The 23,814-nt window shown below is 67.7% G+C and overlaps 1 protein-coding gene across 2 annotated transcripts in view; it reads right to left on the bottom strand.

Annotated features, from left to right (window-relative positions):
• Positions 1 to 21,888, bottom strand: part of DNMT3A (DNA methyltransferase 3 alpha) — a 32,788-nt gene extending 10,900 nt beyond the window's left edge. The window contains exons 1-6 of one of the 2 annotated variants that reach the window (XM_086624793.1): positions 21,820 to 21,888; positions 17,073 to 17,177; positions 13,432 to 13,434; positions 6,696 to 7,035; positions 2,923 to 2,969; positions 2,200 to 2,346 (exon numbers count right to left, since the gene is read on the bottom strand). In XM_086624793.1, the coding sequence (XP_086480919.1) occupies positions 2,200 to 2,346; positions 2,923 to 2,969; positions 6,696 to 7,035; positions 13,432 to 13,434; positions 17,073 to 17,177; positions 21,820 to 21,888 (711 nt within the window). The remainder of the gene's footprint in view (positions 1 to 2,199; positions 2,347 to 2,922; positions 2,970 to 6,695; positions 7,036 to 13,431; positions 13,435 to 17,072; positions 17,178 to 21,819) is intronic. The other variant, XM_086624785.1, reaches the window with a different exon arrangement.
• Positions 21,889 to 23,814: the final 1,926 nt, after the last annotated feature.

The following is a 23,814-nucleotide window of genomic DNA, read 5'->3' as shown; positions in this document are numbered from 1 at the left end:
AGCGGGTGTCCGGCATGGGACTGCGCCCGGCACACGGCAAGAGAAGCCCCGGCATTGTCCGGCGCTGAGGAGAGGCTGTGCCCGGCCAGCGGGATGCCGGCAGCTCACTCCGCTGGCTAAAAATATGCCCCAGTGGTGACTGATTACAGGTTTGGGGACCTCTGCAGCGTGGAAATAGCCGGTGCCGAAGGGCTTCAGTTTGGCGAGACAAGGCAGGGCTGGCGCTGGGCAGGTTTGCCAGGCACAGGGGACTGTGCCATGGGGGTCTCTTCCCAGCAAGGAGTTCCTGTCCCCCAGCCCTCTGTGTCCCTGGCACCCCCAAAGGAGCAAAGCCCTCTGGGGCACGGCCAGTGCCGCATTGGGGCATGGCCAGCACCGTGTCCGGCATGGGGAGCTCACTGGAGGGAGAGAAGGGGCAAGGGTCCCGCCAGGACCCAGCCACGTGGGCTGTGGGTGGCACATCCCGTTCCCCATCCCTGGGGACGGCGTCACCAACACCACCACCACCAAGTGACAACTGGCACTGGGCATGCTGGGCACACTGGGCACGCTGCTCGCAGGCGGCTGCCAGCCCAGATCTGGGGAAAAAGGGCCGATCTGGCCTGAAAATGGTTCAGGCTTTGACCCGTAATGAAAAGAAAACACTAATTCTCATTAGGAAAAGAATGGGATGAAACGCGGCTGAATCCAGCGGCGTTTCACTGAGACTCCTCAGAAGAAGCGCGTGGATTTTTTTTAGTGTTTTCTCCCGATTATTTTTGGCCGACAAGTGGTTCTGGCTGACCTGAATCCGCAGTTGTTTTGGCGAGAACCATGTGTTGGAAAACTGTTACACGGCGGCTGCAACCACCAACCTCCCCGGCTGTGCCGAGCTGCGGTTTGCCCCATCTGCTTGGCATGGCACTGCCCAGCATGGCACAGTCCGGCATGGCAGCCCACCACCAACCCATGGCCAGAGCCCACGGCACAGGGGCCTGGCCGTGGCTCCGCTGGCAGCAGCTGCATTGCTGCTGGCAGCCAGAGCACAGCTGCACTGGGAGGTGCGCTGCTTGGGCAAAACGCCTGCATTGCTGGTGCCCCTGTGCTGGGGCAGGGGCAGCAAACCACCACCACCATGCAGTTGGCAAATCTCTCTCTGGGCACGCAGCCCACTCGCACCCAGGGGTGCCTGTCCCAGCTGGGAGACCCTCCAAGACACCTCTGGGCCCTGGCACCCCCAGTGCCCCCAGCTGCCAGCCCCTCAGTGCAGCACTGGGATGCCCCCGTGCCCACGCCAGCCGCCCCAGCAGGAGCCGAATCATGAGACCCCCAGCACAGACATCACTGACCGTGCCAGCCCTATGCCCCATGGGGACACTGTGGCCGTGCCCAGCTATGCCCTGCACCCCACTGGGATGCCCCAGCCATGCCAGCCTCCCCCAGATCCCCAGCATGACGGTGCTCGGCACTGTGGGGCTATAAATAGTGCTGGTGATGGCAGTGGTGCATGGGGACCTGTTGCCAAGGAGACCCGCTGGCAGCGGGGGTGACGCAGAGAACGAGGCGAGGGGGGGCACCATGGCACCCCCAAGCGGCCGTCGGCACCGCGGCCTGCCCGCAGCCCTGCGCTGCAGCCGCAGCCGGGGCTCCCGCCGCTGCCCTTGGCTTGGCCGATTTCGGCTGCGTCACGGCGTGCGCTGGTTCCCCGGGAAACCGACAGGAATGGCACATCCCGTGGCACATCCCGCAGGAAGAGGAAGGGCCCTGTGCTGCCCGCACCAGCGGCTGCGCACACGGGGCCACCGGCAGCCCCATGGAACACAGACACAAGAAGCGAAGCCACCCGCTCTGGTCACGGCACAGAACCCGGCTGCAGGCGTGGCGGCGGCACTGCCGCAGCCACCAGCCCCACGGCACGGCATGAGTCGGGATGCCCGCGGCGAGGCCACGCGCTCGAGCCCCCACCCCATGCTGACCACCCCTCATGTGGCTGGTCGCCCTGGCACTGCCGGTGCCCAGCTGAGTGCTCCATGCACGCCCCACTTTGCTGGAGCTCATCATGGGCGACACTGCGTTAGCCGGAGAGATGGCCACGTGCCACGGGGCTGCCGGTGCTCAGCCCAAGCGGTGCCACGTAGCCCACCCCGTCCTGCCACCACCTCAGTGCTGCAGAGCCAAGAGCCCCCCCTTCCCCACAGCTCTGTCACGGGCGGCTCTTACCTCCCTCTTCCAGCGTGCCAGCCACTCATCCCGCTTCCGCTTGCTGATGTAGTAGGGGTCCCCAGCCTGGAAGGTGTGCCGCTGCATGGGTCGCTGCCGCAGGCTCGACTCCCAGCCCAGGCCGCCGCGCAGCCGCCCACGGGAGCCCTGCGCCAGAGGGAGAGAGAGGAGGCTGACGGCTGTGGCTCCGGCGCTGCCGCAGGCATCGGGAACAGCAGCACCGGGGGAGCTCTGGGGGGCTGGAGGTGGGCACCCCGTTGTGCATGCCAGGGTCACCGCCTGCCGGGGCACGCACACGTGCACACACACGTGCACACACACACGCTCTGGCCCACATCTGCACCAGGACCGGGATGCAACAGGGCTGGGCACGGTGCCGTGGCTGGCTGCACCGTGACGGGCACCACTGGCACAGTCCTGGGCATGGATCTGCCTCCCGGCACACAGGGCAGGTGCGGGAGCAAGCACTGTCCCACAAGGAGGGCTGCATGGAGGGGGCTTCATCGACCTGGCCGCGGCTTGGAGCCGCCTGGTGCCTGGCTGTGTCGAGGCACAGGAGCCCAGGATCCCCGTCCCGCCAGGGACCCTGCCCTGCAGCTGCCCTGCGGCCGCTGGCACCAAGGGACCAAGAGGGGCAGTGGGCTGCAGGGCCATGCCTGGCTCCTGTGGGCATCATGGTGCTGCTGCCGGCAGGGCCGGGGCCCAGCCCCGGGACATACTTGCCTCCATTTTCAAGGTGTCAAAGTTGTTCTCCTCCTTCTCGTCCTTGCCTGCACAGAACAGAGAGGGGCCGTCAGCTGGAGCACGGCCCCCGCGGGCAGATGGGGCCGCCAGGGACCCCCCAGCCCGGCTGGCAACCAGCCCCGGGCACCCATCGCCACCGTGCCGGGCCTGGGCCAGGCTTCCGGGGATGCCGGCTGCCAGGGTGTGAGCCGGCTGCTCCCGTACCCCTCCCCGCTTTGCGGGTCCGAGGGGTCTGGGGGTTCCGGGGAACCGAAGCGGACAGGGGAAGCGCGTGGAGCCCTGCCGGCTTCCTGTGCTATCGGCACATCTTGCGCGTCGCAGGTACGCGCCGAGCTGCTGCCGGGAAAGCAGCTAAAAATAACCCCGACCGTTTCTGGGGCCGCGAACCTCCGTGCGCTCCGAGCTGCCGGCTCGGAGTGTGGGGCGCGCCGGTGTGCAAGTGTCGGGGCACCCACCTGCCCATGCCTCGCCACGGGCAGCGCTGGGCCCGCTGGGTCCCTGTGCCGGGGGGTACCTCCCTCCTGGGTGCCGGTGTCCCTCGCGCTTTGCCCTGGCCGATGGGCACTGGGTGCCCTGGCACAGACCTGGGCTGTGGGGGGGAGCTCGGCCGGGACACGTGCCGTGTTTTGCTGCTGGGCCCAGCGTCCCACCAGCCCTTGGGATGTGCTGCAGCCAAAGCCCCCCCCGCACCCACCCCGCTCTGCCTGACACTCGGACACCTTAGAGCAGGCGCATGGGGACCCAGCCCCCCCGGCAGCAGGACCCAGAAGCAGCAAGGCCTGAGCAGGAGAGCAGGCGAAAGCCGTGCTCTGCGTGCCGGGCAGTGCCGGGGGGGTGCCTGGGGACATCCAGGGGCACCGGGGAACAGGAGCTTTCTGGCTCCCTGCTGGGGGTAGGAGTGGGCGTGTGTCCGGGCATGCCAGGGTGACCTGTCCTCCCCGTCCTGCCCACAGGCACTGGGATCTCAGGTGGGGAAACTGAGGCATGGGTGAGGGAGGGGCCCTGGCCAGTTCGGAGAGGCTGTCCCCTCCTCTCCTCCTTTACTTGGTCCCTCAACCCAGGCACTGGGACTGGCCAAACTGGGGGGCACCAACTGAGCCAGGGGGCTTGTGGCTGGCGATCCCCTATCCCTCTGCGCCCTGCCTGCCATGTGGCCATGGGGCGCAGGGCCCAGCGCTGCTTCTGGTGCCGGAGCTGCTGCAGCGCCTTCCCACCATGGGCCACGGCAGCTCTGTGGCTGCAGCTCCCGCCGGAGCATCTGGCACATGCCTGGCACGGCTGGGGCTCGGCAAAGCCCCTGGCCTCGGCTCCTGCCCATCCCAGCACCCCGAGGGAGCGCTGTGCCCCGCGCTCTCTGCTGGCTCACTGTGCTGACAGGCCAGGATGCCGAGACCTTCCCCCACCAGGGATTTTGGGATGGTAATGGGGGGGACAGCGCGGGGCGGCCGGTCAGTCGTGCCTGGGCAGTGCCGGAAGAGCAGCACGTGGTGCCATGCCAGGTCAGAGCGGCAGCCAGAGGTGAAAAGCTGGAGTGCAAGGGAGGAACTAGCAATGGGCGCAGGAGCGGGGGATGAGGGTGAGGGGCACTCGAGAGAGCCCCCAGCAGTCGGCACAAGGCAGCAGAGGATCTGGCAGGAGCCAAACCTGTGGCGGGACGGCGACGATGCCACCGCTAACCTCGGCACAGATGTGGCTGAAGCGCTGCAAATGGCTTCTAGAGAAGGGAGCGAGCTGCCCTGGCCAGCCTCGAGGCACCACCACGTACCGCTCCGACACCATCCCCAGGGCACCACCATGTACTGCTCCGGCACCATCCCTGAGGCAGGTGGCATGTGGCCGCAGATGCTGGCTGCATTTGCAGGAAAGTGCTGGAGAATCGGGGAGGGCAGGGAAGAGCCTCTGGAGCATCGGGAAGTGCCTGCCTGGCAGGAATGCGGGCAACTGCTGCTCTGCCTGCGCACTGAGAAGAGCAGGAGCAAGGCGAGTGTGGTGACACTGGGGAGGAAGGGCCCTGTAGTGCCGTGGGGACAGGGCTGAGTGCTCAGCCAGGGCTGGAAGGTGGAACCTGACCTGCTCATGGCACCCACATCCATGGCACCCACGTCCATGGCACTGTGCTCATGTTCCTGCTGGTCCCTGCCGCCATCAGCTGCTGCATCCAGAGAGCTGCGGTGCACGGGATTGGCGGCAGGGCAGCGCCGGGGTGCCCTGACCCTGCTCCACACTGGTCCCTGCATCAGGGCCTGCTGCTCTGAGCTGTCCGGTCCAGCTCTCCTTGGCCACCGCTGTCAGCCTGGCACTGAGGCTGTGCCATGACCCGTGCCCGACCAGGGCGTCCCCAGCACAGTGACCTCCCGCTGCCTGCCCATATCATGGTGCCAGCAATGACTTTCTCCGCTCCCTGAGCGTGGCTCCACGCGATGTGACACAGCAGCACCTGGTGCTGCCACCCCCGCAGCCTGTGCCGGAGCCAGGAGTCCCTCTGCTGTGCCCATGGTGCTGCGGTGGCTCACACCTGCCAAGGCAGGAGCACGGGCATGGCTGGGCCGTGCGCAGGGCTGGCTGAGCCGGGGAGCGGGTGTCCTGTGTCCGTGGCGCGGGGGTCTGCAGGGGAGCCGAGGGTCTCACAGCGGTGGGGGCAGGGATGGGAGCCCTCCCTGAGCTGCACGCACGGATTTGCACTGGTGCCCACAGGCATGGCACACCCATGGACCGCGGGCAGCTCCCCGCTCCGGCCGGGCCACCTGGAGCTGCTGCCCAGGACCACAACCAGAGTCTCCAGGGACGGAGAGCCCGTCCCCTCCCCGGGCAGCTGGTGCCCGTGTCACCCTCACACTGATAAGCGTGTCCCCAGGTTCAGAGGGACCCTCCCGAGGTCCAGTCTGTGCCCACGGTCTCTGGTCCCGGCACTGGGTACTGCTGGCAGAGCCACCTCCGGCCTCTTGGCACCTCCCCAGGCTACTTACAGCCACGGATTCCAACCCCCTGAGCCTCCTCTGCTCCAGGCTGAGCAGTCCCAGCTGCCACAGCCCTTCCTCATGGGAGATGCTCCAGTCCTGCCCTGGGCTCTCTCCAGTCTGCTCACGTCTCTCTCGTACCAGTGAGCCCACACCGGACTCAGCCTTTGGCACCCGCCGGCACCCCTGGCCCTCGTCTGCCTTTGCTGCTCTCCGGCCCGTCGGTCCCCAGCACATGCTGGTGCCCAGTGCCGACCCCCAGTGTGGCGCTGAGCCCACCGCCTTGTGTGCTTCGTGCAACGCCAGAGCAGTGCCAGCACCAGCACCAGCACCTCCTCGGCACCGGGGCTCCACGGCCGCACTGTGCATGTGCCTCCTGCTCTGCTGCCGGCACATGCCGGGCTGCCATGCAAAGCGGCACAAGCGCTGCCGGCAGCGGGAACGCTCTGGGGCACATCTGTGCTGCAGATCACTCATATGGGCTGAGCCGGTGGGACAAGGACCGATGTCCCCTCCAGCGCCAAGGACCCCTCCTGCCTGCCCTGGGCAGCGGAGCCCGGCAGGGTGCCAGCATGAGCACGCAAGGGCAGCTCCCACCCCAAATCCCGCGTGGCACGGAGGGACTCAGCCCTTCCTCCACCTCCTCCTCCTCCTCCAGCAGCGCTGCCCAGCCGGGGCGCCGCAACAGCCCAGAGCCCTCCCGGGGCCGGCACGGCAGGCAGGCCGGTGGGGGCCGGGGGTGTGCGGGCAGAGCCGCGGCCCCGTCGCGGGGAGCCCCCAACGCCAACGTCTTACTTTTCTCTGCGGCCTCCAGGAGTTTCCTCCTCCCGCGTTTCTTCTGGGGGTCGGAAGGGGCCAGCTCACCCTCATCGCCCGGCGCGTCCAGGCCCTCCCTGGGGGTGCAGCGGCCGTTCTCCAGCGCCCGGCCCGTCTCGCCGTCCGGCAGGCTCTCCGTCTCGTCCTCCTCGGGGCGGCTGCCCTTGGGGCTTGCACCGCCCTCCTCTGCGCCCTTCCACTGGGCACCGTCCCCCTCCGTGTCCCCGTTAGGCAGCGGCTCGGCAGGGCTGGCCTCCGGGCAGGGCGGGGGGCACTTGGGGACGGCTGCTGTGTCTTTGGGGGTGTCGCTGCTTTCCACCTGCCGAGAAGGAGAGGGAAAGGAGCTGCGACGGGTGCTGGCGGGGGGGCACAGCCCTGCGCGCGCCCACACCACACCCCACCGGCCCCCACGGCGGGAGCCCTTGCGCCGCCCCGGTGCAACCATCCCCGTCTGGTCCCCGTCCCCGTCCCCATCGCCGTCCCCACCACAGGCATCGCAGCACAAGGGGTGTCTTTGGGACCACGGCCCACGCCCCTAGAGATGCGGCTCCACGATGTGGTGATTTGGCTGTGTCAAAAGGACCGAGTTCCACCTCCTGCAGGTGGGGCGCGCAGGGCAGGGGCTGGTGGGGTGCCCAGGGGCGGGACGAGGCTCCGGCAGCATCCTCAGGGCCAAGACACGTGGCCACGAAACCCTCAGGACATGGACGTGGAGTCATGACACCATGAGGACCACCACACAGTGCCATGGCACCTGTGGGACCAGGAGATATGGACGTGACATCACCAGGAACAGGACACGCTGCTGTGACACCCTCAGGATGACGACATGCTGCCATGGCACTGTCAGGACTGAGACACACTGCCATGGCACCCTCAGGATGAGGACATGGTGCGACAACACCCTCAGAACCAGGACACGCAGCCATGGCACCCCCAGGACCACACCACTCTGCCATGGACACCTCAGGATCAGGACAGAAGGCCATGGCACCATCATGGCCCAAGACATGCTGCCATGACACCCTCAGGACCAGGACACATGGCCATGGCACCTTCAGCACCAGGACATACTGCTGTGGCACTCTCAGCACCAGGACACGCTGCAGTGATATTGTCAGGACAAGGACACATGGCCATGACATACTCAGGACCAGAACATAATGCCACAGCACTGTCAGGACGAAGACACACAGACATGACATCATCAGTACCAGGACACCCAGCCATGGCAGACTCAGGACAAAGACACCCAGCCATGGCACACTCAGGATAAGCATACACTGTCATGGCACCTTCAGGTCCAGGATACAAAGCCATGACACCCCCAGGACCAGCACAAGTGGTCATGACACCCCCAGTACCAGGACACGCTGTCATGACACCCTCAGGACCAGGACACAATGCCATGAAACCCTCAAGAGCCAGATGTGCTGTCATGACACCCTTAGGACCAGGACATATGGTGGCACGACACCCTCAGGGGCCACAACATCGTGCCATGGTAGCCCCAGGACCAGGATACATGGCCATGGCACCTGCGGGAGCAGGACACAAAGCCATAGCACCCTCAGGAGCTGGTTGCAATGACACCCTCAGGTCCAGGACGTGCTGCCATGACACCCTCAGGACAAGGACATGGTGCCACAAAATCCTCGGGATCAGGAAAAACTGCCACGGCACCCTCAGGACCAGGACACATAGGCAAGACACCCTCAGGACCAAGACAAACGGAGGTGACGCCATGAGGACCAGGGCACTCAGGACCAGGACACACTGCACGACAGCTTCAAGTCCAGGACAAGTGGCCAAGACACCCTCAGAACAAAGACATGTTGCAGTGACACACTCAGGAACAGGACACAATGGCACAGTATCCTCGGAACAACACCACACTCCCATGGCACCCTCAGGAGCTGGACACATGGACAGGACAGCCTCGGGACCAGGACATGGAGCCATGGCATCCTCAGGGCCTGGACATACTACCATGACAATCTTAGGATCAGGGAAAACTGCCACGGCACCCGCAGGACCTGGGCACATGTACATCATAGAGTCATGGAATGGGTTGGGTTGGAAAGGACCTCAAAGATCATCCAGTTCCAACCCCCCTGCCATGGGCAGGGACACCTTCCACTACACCAGGTTGCTCAAAGCCTCATCCAACCTGGCCTTGAACACTTCCAGGGACGGGGCAGCCACAGCTTCTCTGGGCAACCTGGTCCAGTGCCTCACCACCCTCAGAGGGAAGAATTTCTTCCTTAGATCTCATTGAAATCTTCCCTCTGCCAGTTCAAAGCCATTGCCCCGTGTCCTGTCGCTACAGGCCCCAGTAAAAACCCTTTCTCCATTTTTCTTGTAAGCCCCTTTAAGTATTGAAAAGCCACAACGAGGTCTCCCCAGAAACAGGACACACAACGCACAGCACCCTCTGGATGAGGACACAAAGATGTGACACTACGTGGACCTGGATACACTGCCATGACACCTTTGGGACCAGGACACAGCGTCATGGCATCCTCAGTACCAGAAGACATGGACATGACGCCCTCAGGACAAGGACACAATGGCACAGCACCCTCATGACAAGGGGACACAGCCAGAGAATCACAGAACCGTTTAGGTGGGAAGAGACTTTTAAGGTCATCAAGTGCAACTGTTGATCCAACACTGACAAGTCACCACTAAACCATGTCCCTGAGCACCACATCTACACGGCTTTTAAGTATCTCCAGGGATGGTGACTCCACCACTGCCCTAGGCAGTCTGTTCCAACACTTGACCGCCCTTTCAGGGAAGAAATTTTTCCTAAGATCCAATCTAAACCTTCCCTGGTGCAACTTGAAGCTGTTTCCTCCTGTCCTATCGCTGTTACTTGAGAGAAGAGACTGACCACCATCTCACTACAACCTCCTTTCAGGTAGATGTAGAGAGTGAGAAGGTCTCCCCTGAGCCTCCTTCTCTCCAGACTAAACACCCCCAGTTCCCTCAGCCACCCCTCATAACACTTGTGCCCCAGACCCTTCACCAGCTCCATTGCTCTTCTCTGGACACCCTCCAGCACCTCAATGTCTGTCTTATAGTGAGGGGCACAAAACTGAACACAGGATTCGAGGTGCGAATGGCACCTTCAGGACCAGGACACAATGTCATGTCACCCACAGAAACAGGACCTGGAGCCATGGACTCCCCAGCACCAGCACACACAGCCGCAGCGCCCTCCAGACCAAGATACACAACCATGGCACCCTCAGGAGCAGGACGCACTGCCATGGCACCCTCATAACCAAGACACGATGCCATGATATCCTCAGGACTAGGGCATGGTGCCATGAGATACTCAGAAGCAGGACACAACGCCACGACAACCTCAGGACGACACATAGCGATGAGACCCTGAGGAGCAGTATATACTGCTGTGGCACCTTCAGGAGAAAGACACAATGCCATGATGCTTTCATGGCCAGGACACGTGCATGTGACACCAGGAGGATCAGGAAATACTGCCATGGCACCTTCAGGACCAGGATAGTTTGCCATGGCAACCTCAGCACCAAGACCCTCAACCATGTCAATCTCAGGACAAGGACACAGTGCCAGGGCACCCTCAGGACAAGGACACAGCGCCAGGACACCCTCAGGACCAAGACAAAACAAGGTGACACCATAAGGACCAGGACATGGGGCCATGGCTCTCTCAGGTCCAGGACACGCTGCTTTGAAATCCTCAGGAGCAGGTCACATGGCAATAACACCCCATGGCACAATGACATGGCAACCTCAGGACCTGGGATATGACACCCACAGAACCAGGACGGAAGCAGGTGACACCGTGAGGACCTGGATACACCGCCATGGCATCTTCAGGACCAGGACACACCTCCATGGCACGCTCAGGACCAAGAGTCACTGCCATGACACTCTGAGGAGCACGTCGTTTCGCAGTGAACACTCTCAGGAGCAGGACACAAGGGATGACACCATGAGGACCTGGATACGCTGCCATGACACCTTCAGGGCCAGCACAAGTGTCCACGAAACCCTCAGGACTGAGACACACGGCCAGGACACCCATAGGAAGACGTCACATGGCCATGGTGCCCTCAGGACCAGGACGTGGTGCCATGGTGCCATCAGGACTGGGACACACTGGGATGTCACCCGGCCACTCCTGTCCCTATTGGTGAGGACAGCCTCTGTGCAGAGGGGACACCCACGCTGCTCGTCTCACCCGGCTCGTCCGTGCCGCGGCATCGCGGTGCGAGGCCAGTGCTGGCTCTGTCAGGGATGTGGAGCGGCGCTGCCCAGGACAGGGGTGCATGTTCATGCTTGTGCAAGAAACAGGTAGAGCCTGGGGCTGTGATGGCTGCACATGCGTGTGCGCCAGGCGGTGCCAGCGTGTGCGCCAGGCAGGTGTGCGTGTGTGCCAGGTGGCGCTGGCGCCTGCAAGAAATGTGCCGCCAGCCCTGGCTGGCAAGTGCAGCGATGCAGTGGCGAGCGTGTGCGAGCGTGAGACACGGAGGAGGACGGGCTGTGTCGGCACTCACTGGCACGCTGGCGTGAGCACGTGCCCGCCTGGCAAACGGTGCCGACGTGAGCGTGGCAGACAGCGGTGCCGAGCGTGTGAGCAAGGCTGCGGCGCTGGAGATGGCATCGCGGGTCCCCTGCCATGCTGCCAGCTCTGGGGAGCCACATGGCGTGGCACGGCACGGCACGAGCCGGCAGTGGTGGGAGCGGGAGTGGAGTCAGAGCGAGAGGAGCAGCCCGGCTCGGCGGTTTCCGTGGCGAAGGAGAGTGAAAGTGCTGCTGCGTCACTGCGACAGCCAGTGCCGGACGCGCGGCGCAGCCGTGGCAGGGTGGGCTCTGCCGCCGCCACTCGCCCCGGCCCTGCTGCCAGGGAGCCCTCAGTCCCCTCATGGGTGCTTGCAGGGGGCACAGGCGCACCCCACACCAGCCCCCACAGCACAGGGAGTCCTGTCCCTGGGGCTTGGCCCTCACCGGCACGGCATGGCGGAGCCATTTGGGTATCGGCATCATCCTCCCTGGAGACCCCGTACGTTGCCCACAGGCGTGGAGTGCCCATCCTGGCCTCACCGCGGCTCCCCCGGCTCCAGCGGCCAAACACACCACAGACAGACACCCACGGGCACTGCTGGTGCTGCCCTGTGCTGGGAGCTGAGGAGGTGACACCCGGTGCTGTTTCCTGTGTGTCGTGCTCGCCTCCGCGAGCTTCTGCACCCGCCGTTCCCCACCTTTGCCCCGGCCCTCTTGGCTCCTGCGGCACAGGAGGGCACGGGGTGCTGGGGCCATGGTGCGGGGCTGGCGCAGTGCCAGGGTGGCAGGGAGGGGAGCCAGCTACAGGGACCCTCCTGCCCGTGCCTGGCGAACCACGCATCCCGGGAGGCACCGTGGGGCGGCGGGTGCCAGGGAGCAAACACCGAGCTGCCATCCCAGCTTGGTGTAAGCCAGAGTGCCCGCGGTGCCGCCCACCCTCCCCTGCCCTGGGGCTGCTGGGAAGGGGCCGGGGGGACACGCCGAGGCCTTGGGGAGGGTAGCAGGTGCCAGGGGGGCTTTGCTCCTTTGCTCTCCAGGGCTCCCCAGCGTCGCACCACGGCCACCGCTGCTGCCCACTCCCCACGGGGCGCAGGACCCCCTCCTCGGGCGTGCCTGGCGGCAGTGGGGGTGCGTGCTGCTTACCATGGTGCATCCCCTGCGGCCGGCGTGCAGACCCTCGTCCGGCTGCCGCCCGCTCCCGCGCAGGCGCCTCCTCACCGTGCTGGCAGCTGCGGCCCCGCGGCAGCAGGCGCTTCCTGCTCGGCTCGGCCGCCCCGGCTCACTGGCAGAGTCACTTCCTCCGCTCGCTCGCTGGCCCCAGCCCTGGCGTGCTGGGGGTCGGGGGGCTGCCGTGCTGAGGGGCCGCGAGCAGAGCCAGGAAGGAGGAGAACGAGGCACTTTGAGACCCCTGTGGGGTGTCCAGTGGTGCCGGCGAGGAGCCACGGCAATGCCGGTGCAATGCCTGGTCACCCGTGGGGACGCAGGGAACCGCTCCCAAACGCCCTCCCGCTGCGCCGGGCTGGCACTGTGCAGCCACCGCCGCAGCACCGTGGTGTTACCCGTGTCAGGGATGTCCACGCACCGGTGTGGGGGACACTGCACACTCGCCCACCAGGGACACGTGAGCTGCCACTGCAGCCCTGGAGGTGCCCAGCAGCCTCTCCCCATGCTGGACAGCATCCTGGCTCCGGCTGGCGGCACAGCCTGGTCCCCGTGGAGGGTATGGCCCAGCCAAGTGGCCGCTGTTGCCATCGGGAGGGCGGAGGTGTCGTGCCAGGCTGCCACGCCGGAGCTGCTGGCAGTGAATGAGGGTGCGTGCAGGGGGACAGAGGCTGAAGGACAAACCTCAGCGTGCCAGGCCGACGGACGCCACAATCCTGGGAGGCTCGGACGCCGGCCACGGCAGTGGGACGTGCTGTGGGGCCGCCGCGGTGCACTTGGACACGGCCCTGGAGCAGCGCAGGCAGCCAGCGCGGGTGACGAGATAGATGGCAGGGAGCAAAGTCCCCGGCTGGCGGAGGGGAGGGACGTGCCAGTGCCCGGCCACAGCCTCGCACCGGCTCTGGAAGCGGTTGTGCGGCGCATGCTCTGCCGGTCCCCGCTTGCCACTGGCGCCTCGACCCAGCTCCGACCAAGGGGGGGCCGAGCAGGAGGGGACTTGCTTCCCGCTGCGTCCCCCCCGTGCCCTCCATGCCAGCGTCCCCCAGTTCCCGGCTTGCCCCGAGCTGCCGCAGGAGCTGCCCTCCCTGGGGGTCCCTGGCTGCCGCCCCCCAGCGCAGTGCTGGGGCCGGACTGCAGCTCGTGGCGGGGGCCCAGTCGCCCCCAGCCCCGCACCCGCCTCCCGCTCAGGGCCACATCCTGGACACCATGTCGAAAACAATCGCAGGGGCTGCGTGGGCTTCCCGAGAGGAAACGGGAAGGCCGCAACATGCTCTGGATTAGGCGGCCGCGAGGGCTGGTGGAGGCGCGGCTGTGGGGCGCCAGCAGACCCCGGCCCGCCGTGTTGTCAGAAGACAGGCAGCACTGCGTGTCGGCCGTGGCCCCCACCAGCGTGGCACCCGCTTGGCTGCAGTGCCAGGGAGCCGTGCCAGTGGGACCCTCCACATCACGGCGGGACGGGGGCACGTGGGAGGTTAACTGCCGGACGGGACAGGCACCGCGCCCCCTCGCACGACTGCCTGGGACAGGGCCACGCGGCCCACCCAGCACCGTGCTGGCACGCCCTGGCATGGCACACATCCGAATCCGGCCTCCCTCGCGCCTCCAGCCCCTCCAGAGCCACCGCCCCAACCAAATCTGCCGCCCCGGTTCCAGCCCTGCTGCCGCTTCCCCACCTGGGTCGGAACCAGAGCCTGACTCACTGAGCCCCCTGTGTCAGCGGCCCGTCCTGGTGCTGCCGGTCGGACGCTGCTGCTGGTCCGGCGCAGCGGAAGGGGGGCCAGGACCCACGCCAGGGCCGTGCCCCTCCCTGGCTGCTCCGTCCCTGGCGGCGGGGCTGCCTTCCTGCCCACCCACCCACTTCCTCCGCGCAGGATGGGCCCTGGGAACAAGCGCAGCCTTTCTCCCGCTCCCCTCCCCTCTGCTGGGCCCCCGCCAAGGACGCCGCTCCGCTGGGAGCCCGCCGCGATGGATGGCCCCGTGCCGGCCCCGCCGCCTTGCTCACTGCTGGGGGGATGCTGGCGGGGCCTCGGCTGCGGGGCAGGGGCCGGCCGTGCCGGGGCGACACGTGCTGACACCAGGGATTGGTCCCTGTGGGGGGTGAGGGACAGCCCCGATGCGCCACGGTCCCTGGGGAGCCTCACATCGAGCCCAGTGCTGGAGCACTGGTGGCAGCTCCAAACCCGCTGAGTCCCTGCCTGGGCCTGAGGAGCTGCCGGCGGTGGAACATGGGATGGGGCGGCCGCTGGGCTGTGCCCCCTTTGCCAAGGGGAAGGTGCTGGGACAGTCGCTGCTGTCCACAGCACTGACGATGGAGCCACTGGCTGAGGGGATGTCCCGCTGCTGAGCCCCGGCCTGGCCTGGCCCGGCTGCTCTTGGAGCCAAGGCACGGTTTGGCATGGCACGGTTCAACACAGCACAGCACGGCTCGGCACCGCATGGCACAGCACAGCTCATCATGGCACAGCACACCACAGGATGGAACGTCGCAGTACAGCACGGCTCGGCGCAGCTCAGAATGGCACAGCTCGGCGTGGCGCGGCACAGCTCACTGATACCGTGATACTTGTCGGCATCTCCTCCTCCTGCCTGTCCCCTGCCCCCACTGAGCCCCCTGTGGGTCCCGGTGCTGACGGGAGGCCCGGGGCCGAGCTCCCACCCCATGGACGCACGAGGAAGAGATGGCAGCAGCCGCACGGGTCCCGGGTACCGAGAGCCCCGCCAGTGCCCGTGGAGCCCCCTGTGCCGGTGAGCTCCGTCCCTGCGCAGGGTGCATAACCCTGCCCCGGCATGGACTGAGGCCGGCACTCAGCACCCTCCTGCCGTGCATCCACTGGGGTCCCTGTGAGTGGGGTCCTGGGGACCCTCGGCCAGTGCCATGGAGCCGGTGCACTTGCCCAGGGTCCCCATGCTGGACTGGCTTCCCTCCACCCCACTCTGGTGCTCTTGGCCAAGGATCGCTCCGGCAGGTGCCGGCACCGTGGGCTCTCCAGCGGGGAGGATATTTTTAGCCACTCACACCCGGCCGGGGCTTTCCCGGCCTCCTGGCAGTGCCCACGGGGCCGTGGGGTTTGCCAGCTCTGCTTGCTTGGCAGCAGGAGCTGCTGGCCGGGCTGGTGCTGTACGCGGGGCAGATGTGGCGTGTCAGAGCACGCAGCGGGCGCATGTGGGCCGGGCACCCGCCATGGGCTGGCCAGCTCTTCTGCGGGAGGTGCCCAGCATTGTGGCACTGCTGCCGTCCGTCCGCCGTGCTCTGGACCCGTCGTGGCGTACGGGGCAGCCAGGGCCCCCTGCTCAGCTGGCCAGAGACCTCCTGGTTCCCAGGCTCCGTCTGCTCCTGACGACTTTCCCCAGTTGTTCCCGTGCCAGCATTGTTCTTCCACCAAAGCGACTCCCCCCACCCCGGCACGTACCTCCCGCCCCGCCGGATTTACAGCCAGCATTTGGAGCGCGGCCGCCCGCTCCCCGCCAGCTCCCGGCCCCTCGGCCCATCACACCCCACCGCATCCCCACCCACCCCGGCGATACAGTCCTGGCCTCCCCAACCCACAGATCCAACTGCGACCGGGACAGCGATCGTGGATCGGACACGTCCAAGCGCAGCACTGATACTCTCTGCAGCTGGAAACCCCTTTCATTTTGTGACCTTCTGGCAGTGATGGCGCACGGCCCCACTCACCCCCCGGCAGCTTGGCCCCTCTGGCGGGGCTGCGGACGCTGCTGAGCCCGTCCATGCCGGCACCCACGGTGACGATGTGCACCTCGACGTGCCCCTTCCCTCGTTGGCTTCAGCAGCCAGAGGAGCCTCTGCTCCTCCTGTAAATGCCAGATCCATGGTAGCACCGGCAGCGGATGGCACGGCACCCGGCCAGCCGGCACGGAGGAAGCCACTATGGCTCCCCAACCGGCACCACGACCCATCTTGGCCTCGGAAAGGCCAAGCCGCCGACTCCACGAGTCCCACCAGCACCTGCCCCTCGGCCGGCGGCACCACTGCAGCCCCGCGAGCCGCTCCCTGGGACGAGCTGTTTCAGCCGCAGTGGCTGGTGAGCTGGTGGCGTGCCGAGCCCCGCACGCTTCAGAGTGGCATCGCCTGCGTGGCAGGAGCCGGCTGGTGGGGGGCTCGGCCCCCCCACTCATGTCTGCCTCATTACTGCAGCCACTGGTGCGAGCCTGAGCGCCAAGTGTCATCGCCTGGGGAACCAGGGGCTCCGCCGCCCACGCCCGACCGGCCCCAGCAGCCGGAGGAGGCCTGAGCGGCTTGGTGGCGGGGGGCACAGGGGTGCCAGCCCCCAGCAGGGAGCGAACGCACGGCGGGGCCCGGACTGCAGCAGCATTGAGCGGAGTGTGGCCGCCGCCGGGCACGGCGGGGGGGGCTCGCCTGGGGCCAGAGGGGGGCGACGTGCCCTGCCTGCCGCTCTGCCACCCCTGGGCTCTGCTCCCATCCGGAGGCTGCCGGGGCCGCAAGTGAGCGACCGCTTGCCCTGGCATGCAGGGGAGGCAGGCTGCCCCGCAGCCCACTGGGAGCCGTAGTCTCTGGCCAGCGTGGCGCGTGTGCTGGGTGGCGGGGCAGGACGGCCCCATGGGGGCACGCCGCGCCGCCCCTCACCTGGCCCCCGCGCCCGGCGCCCGCTGGCTCACCTGGGCATGCTTGCGCTTCCGCCCGGGCCGCCCGGCTTTCCTCATGGGCGTCCCCGGCTCCTGCTTCTCCTCCTTGCTCTGGTTCTCCTCGGGCTCCTCTTCCCCCTGCGAGCCGGAGACAGAGAGGACGGTTATGCCGCCAGCCCCGGGGCCGGGCAGCCCGAGGTCCTCGGCACGGCTCCGTGCCCGCTCGGTGCTGGGGTTGCCGGCACCACAGATGCACCGCGGAGGGCTGGGCATCTAGCAGGCGAGGTAGGAGCGCTGCCGGCAGCACCAGGCCGGTGGCTCCCAGACACCACTAGTTGGGCAATAATGGCTCCTGCCAGGGCTTGGGCTGCGGCACGGGCTGTCACGGGGCCGGGCGCCTTCCCCGGGTGAGCCTTCCTGCGCTGTGCACCTGTGCCATGGCTGGATTGTGAGTACCTGCCTGCTCCTGTGACCCACTGGAGCTCGCGCATGTGGCTCTGGGGGCTCCTGCACCATGGCACGGCATGGCATGGCACAGCGGGCCTGCAGGGATTGGTGCAGCTCCCTGGGGCCAAGGGCGGGCAGCAGGAGCCACAGTGCCCTCGGAGCAGCTGCCTGCTTCACTGCGCCATCCCCAGCGCGGCACTTCACCGAGTCGCACGCCCCTCTCCACACTCTGCCCCGAAGCAGCTGCCACCACCCCGCTGCTCTGTCCCTCGCTCTCTGGCACCGTGCCCCATTCCCGCCCGGGCAGCGGAGCGGGAATGCGGCCCCAGGAAATGAACCTGCTCTCCACACCGGGGCGGCAGCAGCCACCCGAGGACTGCGGTGTGCTGGGGGCCCCGCTCTCTACTCTGGGGGCCAGCACGCGGTGCTGTGGCACGGCGGGGGGACCTGTGTGCGGGGCGGGCGACGGCGGTGCGGGGTTCCCGGCGTGTCCAGCGGTGGCGGGGCCGGTTCCACCTGAGCCCCAGAAGATCCTGGCGGCAGCGGCCAAGGCAGGAAGAGGCCAGGGAGGGGGGAGCAGGGAAGGAGGAGAGGCCGGCGGGGGGCTGGCGAGGGAGAGGCCGGGGAGGGGATGGGGCTGGCAGCCAGACAGCGCCGGCATCCAACTGCACTCGCGCGGCCCCGCAGCCGTGGCGGGCGCCAGGCCCGGCTGCCTTCCCGCTCGCGCTGCCATCCTTCCCCTGGGCCGTGGCGGTCACAGCACCGCCAGGCTGCGGCTGGCACGTACCCGATGGGGTCCAGCCCAAAGGTCCTGCGGGGTCGGGACACGTTGTGCCCCATGGCCACGGTGCTCCATGGCCGCGGTGCCCTTGGGCACACCCACCCACTCAACCCCAGCCTTCCTCCGTGCTCCTCGCTGCCCGTCTGCCCCTGCCTGGGGCCACGTGTGTGGGATCGTGCGGGAGCCACACGCCAGTTCACCCCAGTCGCGACGGTGGCCTGCTGACACCATGCTCACCCCAGCTCCATTACTGTGTGCCACTCGCCTGCGTGTGGGGCAGGGCAGCCCCCAGTCCCTGCCAGCCCCACAGTGACTGTGTCCAGGCCTGGTACCCACCGGCACCGCACCGCGGGTTGGGATGCTGGGGCCGAGCAAGGAGAGGCGGCACCTTGGCATGCGGGGGCTCAGCCCCGGCCCCGCTCCCCACACGGTGCTGGGTGGACGGTTTTGGGACGGGTCCAAGGACAACGTCAGGATCATGGTTCCAGCCTCATCCCAGCGCAGGAGCCGAACAGGGTCCCTAGGGGGGATTCCTGGGAGATCCCTGTCCCGCAGCCCCACTGCACCTCCGCAGGGACCTGTGTTGCTAACCCGCATGGTGCTGCGTTTCACCCCCGCTGGAGCCGTCCCGGGCACGCGGCCCCCGTCCCGCAGCGCCGAGGCAGCCCGGCAGCCTGTCCCTGCTGTGAGGCCGGGCTGCATCCAGCTCCATGGGGAAACGAGCAGCTCCTGCCACTGCCGCCAGCGCCAGGGCACCCGGCAGCGCCAAGGAGCCCGGGGGGCTCAGCCCAGCCCCGTCCTGGCAACGGGAGCACCGTGGCAGAGGTGAGCCCCCTGACACCCATCCATGTCCCTGGCACGCAGCTCCAGCCAGCCGATCCCCACCATGCAGTGGCTGCGGCCAGGCCCCGGCGGCGTTTGCAGTGCTCATGCCGGGTGTAAAGGAAAGGTACGGCAGGGTGCCGAGTGCGCGGTGCTGGCACACAGGCCAGGCCAGGAGCCCAGCCCTCCCACGGCCGGGAAGCACCAGGTGGGTGTCGGTGAGGCGAGGGGCGCTTCGGGGGGGCTCCGCAGGGTCCCTGGGCGATGTCGTTTCTCTGAGGGGCTGCAGTCCCCTGGCGGGGGCCCGGAGTTCCCCCAGTGCTCCTCTGGCACAGGCCCGTGGTTCGGCCCGCCCAGTTGGTGTTGAGCTGCGCTGGCAGCGCGGGCAGGGGCCGGGGATCCATCCCGCTCCCCACACTGCCGCGCATGAAACGCCGGCACAGCAGCCGGCTCGAGGGATGCCGCGCGGAGGTGGGGCAGTGGGCGTCCCTGTGGCAGGGACAAGGGGTGACCCCAGCGTGGGGATGGGGACAGACCCCCACCGGCCGTCCCCACATCGCAAACCCAGGGCAGCCCCGGTGCACGGCCAGCACCCCAAAACAAGGGCGGGTGCCAGAGGAGCCAGGCCACAGGGGGATCCGCTGTCCCAGCCTGGTGCAGAGGTACTGGTGCCACAGCCCCTCGTTGCCCACAGCCACTCAGAGCTGCGTTGCTTCCCGTTAAATCCCCCTGCGCCCCTCGTCCCCAGCGCTGGGCCAGGCACGGAGCTGCGTGGCGCGTCCCTGATGCGCCGTGCTCCTGTGCCGCTGCCAAGCAACGACCCAGAGGGAAACCTCCGCCGAGGAGGAGCTGCTGCATGACGCAGTGCTGGCTGTGCGGCCGCGGCACCGCGGCCCAGCTCCTGGCTGCACCGGGCTGGTGGCAGGGCGGGAGCAGGGAGCCCTTGGCAGCGGGGGGAGCCCAGGCCGGGGGGCAGAGACACCCCCTCGTGCAGGCGCCGGAGCTCAGCCTTGCCGGGGCGGTGCCGCAAGTGGCTGGCATAGCACGACCCACGGTGCCGTGGGCATCTGGGGATGGCCTCATCCTGCCAGTGCCGCCGGCAGGGCGCGTCCCTTCGGCAGAGGTGACCCCGTGCACAGCTGCGGGGGAGGCGATGCTGCGTCCTGGTGGGGTCAGGCCAGGACAGCGCTCAGCCGGGCACGCTTGCAGCGCGCTCGCTGCCAGCCCTTGTGGGTCACTGGCATGCCGGGACCAGCACCAGTCCCACTTTCGAGGGCGAGCCGGGCTGCACTGAGGGTGCCGGTTTCTCCCATGGCTCTTCCCTGCAGCCCCCCCGTGCTGCGATCCCATGCCCCGCTCACTGAGTCGGCTCTGCTGTGCATCTCCAGAACCGCACCAGAGCACGGGTGGGCTGCCCCGCCGCCTCGCTTGCGCTCCTGGTGCTGACAACCGGGCTTGGCCACATGCACCTGCTCCAGCAAAACCCACCACAGGGGAAAGCACCGGACCGGACCGACTCACCCCTGCGTTACTCATCCCCCCCAGCCATACCGAGAACGTGCCAGCCACTTCCCAACAGACACACAGCTTGGCCCCTCCAGCAGCCAGGAGCGATGGCCAGAGGACGGGGAGCACCGGCGGGGCCTGACCCAGCGTGGCCAAGCCAGCCTGGAGGAACTTGGATGACCCTGACCCGGCGCTGCCTGCAGTGGGACAGTGTCCAGCTGGCGCTGGCCCCAGTCCCCACGCCTTGACCAGGGCAGCGCCTGCCCCTGCACCCGCCACAACGCTTCTCCTCTCCGCGGGAAGAGTGATGCCTTTGCCGGCACTGGCACCGCGAGCAGTCGCACCGGCCCAGCGTGTCCTTATGTGCCAGGGACGCCAGGGAGCCCTGGAGACACGGTCAGAGCCACCCCCCACACACCCAGCACAGCCCCTGTCCAGCCCCGCGCCGTCCCGCAGCAGGAGGGTAGTTGGGGGGCAGTCCCCCACCAGAGCCACGCTCCAGCTGGAGAAGCTGGGGGGACACGTACTGGTGCTGGGGCTGTCTGCCGGGGCCACGGCCCCCTCGCCTGCCACCGTCTGGCACAGGAGTGGTTCCCCCTCAAGTGCTGGGGGTGGGGAGCAAGAGGAGGCACAGGGTCCTCTGAGTCCCCGCAGCGGGGGGGACACCCAGGAGAGGGGACCAGGACGGGCACGAGGGCTTGGGCCCAGCTGCGGTGAGGCCACGGTGCCGCCTCTCGATGGACACCCCACGTCCCCTCCAGCTGCCTCCCAGCCCCAGGGACGCACCCCCCACCCCAGGGCTACCCCCAAGCCCCGGGGACGCCCTCAACCCCTCTGTCATCACGGTGGCCCCCTCCTCACAGCTGGGCTGCCCCGGTGCCGGCCGCGGCAGGAGGTGACAGCAGGTCCCCGCTTCCCCGTGCCCCTCCCGCGCTCCCCACCGCCAGGAATAGCTCAATCCGTGCTAATCCTGGCATGGCCCAGGGCTCCCCCCGCCTGCCTCTGCACTCCCCACCACGGCAAGGAGGGAGCGGGGCTGGCGCATGCCATGGGGAGCCCCGTGCCCCCTTTTCCTGCGCACTTGCCAGCCAGCACTGACCAGGAGTGAGCTGGACCCCCGAGTCCCCCGCTGCCCTGCACCGTGCCGGGGTGGCCACAGCACGAGCAGGGCCCCCCAGCAGCCCCCGCTCACCGAGCGCCAGCAGAGCCGTGGCGGGCTCCTACCTTGTGCGTGTCGAGCGCCTCGCGGTCCGGAGCGGGGCTGCTGGCGTCGAGGGTCCCGCTGGATGGCATGGTGGGAGCGAGGCGGAGGCCTGGCACCGTCGCCTCTTCAGCACCAATGCGGACCCTGCCGCTGCGGCGCTCCGGCTCTCTGCGCTGAGGAGGGGGTCCGGGAGCCGTCGCTCGCCGCAGCGGCCAGCCCCTGCGTCCCGCCGCCTGCCTGGATCCTCCTGCCCCTGCGGAGAGCGGAGAGGGCCGTGGTGAGGGGGGGGTGCCGGCCTGGCCGCCCCCTGCCCCATGCCGCACCGCACCCTGGCCCCGCCAATTATTAACAAGCCATAACCTTGACTCAGCCGGGTGGGCCCTTGGCCGCGGCAGCGCCCCATCGGGCGGCCGAGCCCCGGCCCGTGCGCGGTGTGGGGTGCATGATGTAGGGTGCAGCGATGCAGGCTGCAACAGTGCAAGGTGCATGGTGCGGGGTGCATGGTGCAGTGTGTGGTGCCCAGTGTGCAGTGCGGGGTGCCCGGTGCAGTGTGGGTGTGTGATGCATGGTGTGGGGGACAGGGTGCAGCAGTGCAGGATGCCCAGTGCATGGTGCAGTGTGTGGTGCACAGCACAGTGCAGTGTGTGGTACATGGGGTGCAGTGTGGGTATGGGGTGCATGGTGTGGGGTGCGGGGTGCAGGGTGCACGGTGTGGTGTGTGGTGCACGGCGTGCAGTGTGGGGTGCATGGTGTGGGGTGCAGCAGTGCAGGATGCCCAGTGCACGGTGCACGGTGTGGGGTGCAGGGTGCATGGTGCACAGTGTGCGGTGTGGGGTGTGCGGTGCAGGGTGTGCGGTGCGGGCACAGCAGTGCAGGATGCTCAGTGCGTGGTGGGTGTGGGGTGCTTGGTGTGGGGTGCAAGGTTTGGGTGCAAGGTTTGGGCGCAAGGCTTGGGGTGCGGGCAGAAGGGTGTGGGGTGCAGTGTGTGGTGCACAGTGTGGGGTGCACGGTGTGGGGTGCGCAGCGTAGTGCATGGAGTGAAGTGCGGGGTGCAGGGTGCATGATGTGAGGTGAAGGGTGCAGCAGTGCAGGATGCCCAGCGTGGTGCATGGTGCACGGTGTGTGGTGCAAGGTGCGTGGTATGGGGTGCAGGGTGCGGGGTGCAGCAGTGCAGGATGCCCGGTGCAGTGTGTGGTGTCTGGTGGGGGTGCAGGGTGCACGGTGTGCATGGTGCAGGATGCACAGCGCACGGTGCAGCGTGTGTCAGTGCAGGGTGCGCGGTGCCCAGTGGGGTTCACCCTGCACGGGGTGCAACGCACCAAGCAGCTGGTGCACGGCACAGGGTGCCTGGTATAGCGCGTGGCACGCACAGGAGGGGGGGTGCCCGGCACGGGACGCGGGGATACGGTGGGGGCCCCGCGAGGCTGCGGCGAAGGCGGCAGCCGCGGCACCTGTTGCTATGGCAAACGCTGCATTAGCCATGGCCGAGGCTGCTGTTGCCTTTGGCACCGGAGCTGCGATTTGTTTCTAGAGCTTTCCAGCCGCAGCCCGTTCCCAGCCGCCGGGGCGGGGGGCTGCCGGGCGGGCAGGGCCGCCGCTGCCAGAACACGAAACTCCAAAATCCAGCACGTTCCTCCCGTCTTCGCTGCCGCATGCACCCGGTGGGGCTGGGGGCGGGGGTGGGGGGGGGGCGGCGAGGGTGGCCTCTGCTGGGGCATGCCCCGGCGGGGGCCACCCTCGCCGCCTCCCCTACCCCCCAGCCCCGCTGGGTACCAAGATGGGACCAGGGGGTGCGGTTGACCTCCCCCCATGCACAGCCTGGTGCTGGACGGAGACGCTTCCGGCACCTATCTCTGCCACTAGTGCTGTTGCATGCTCCTGGGCATGGTGTGGTACACCACGGCCCTCCCTGCCAGCTGTGCCAGTGTCAGTGGTGCTCCCGGTGTCGCCCGTGCCCCCCCAGCCCTGCCATGGCAAAGCCCCTGGCTGCAGGTACAGGGGGACACATATGTTTT

The sequence above is a fragment of the Tauraco erythrolophus genome, chromosome 2 (assembly GCF_009769465.1).
Source record: "Tauraco erythrolophus isolate bTauEry1 chromosome 2, bTauEry1.pri, whole genome shotgun sequence".
Lineage (NCBI taxonomy): Eukaryota > Metazoa > Chordata > Aves > Musophagiformes > Musophagidae > Tauraco > Tauraco erythrolophus.
This window is presented reverse-complemented; position numbering and strand designations above follow the sequence as displayed.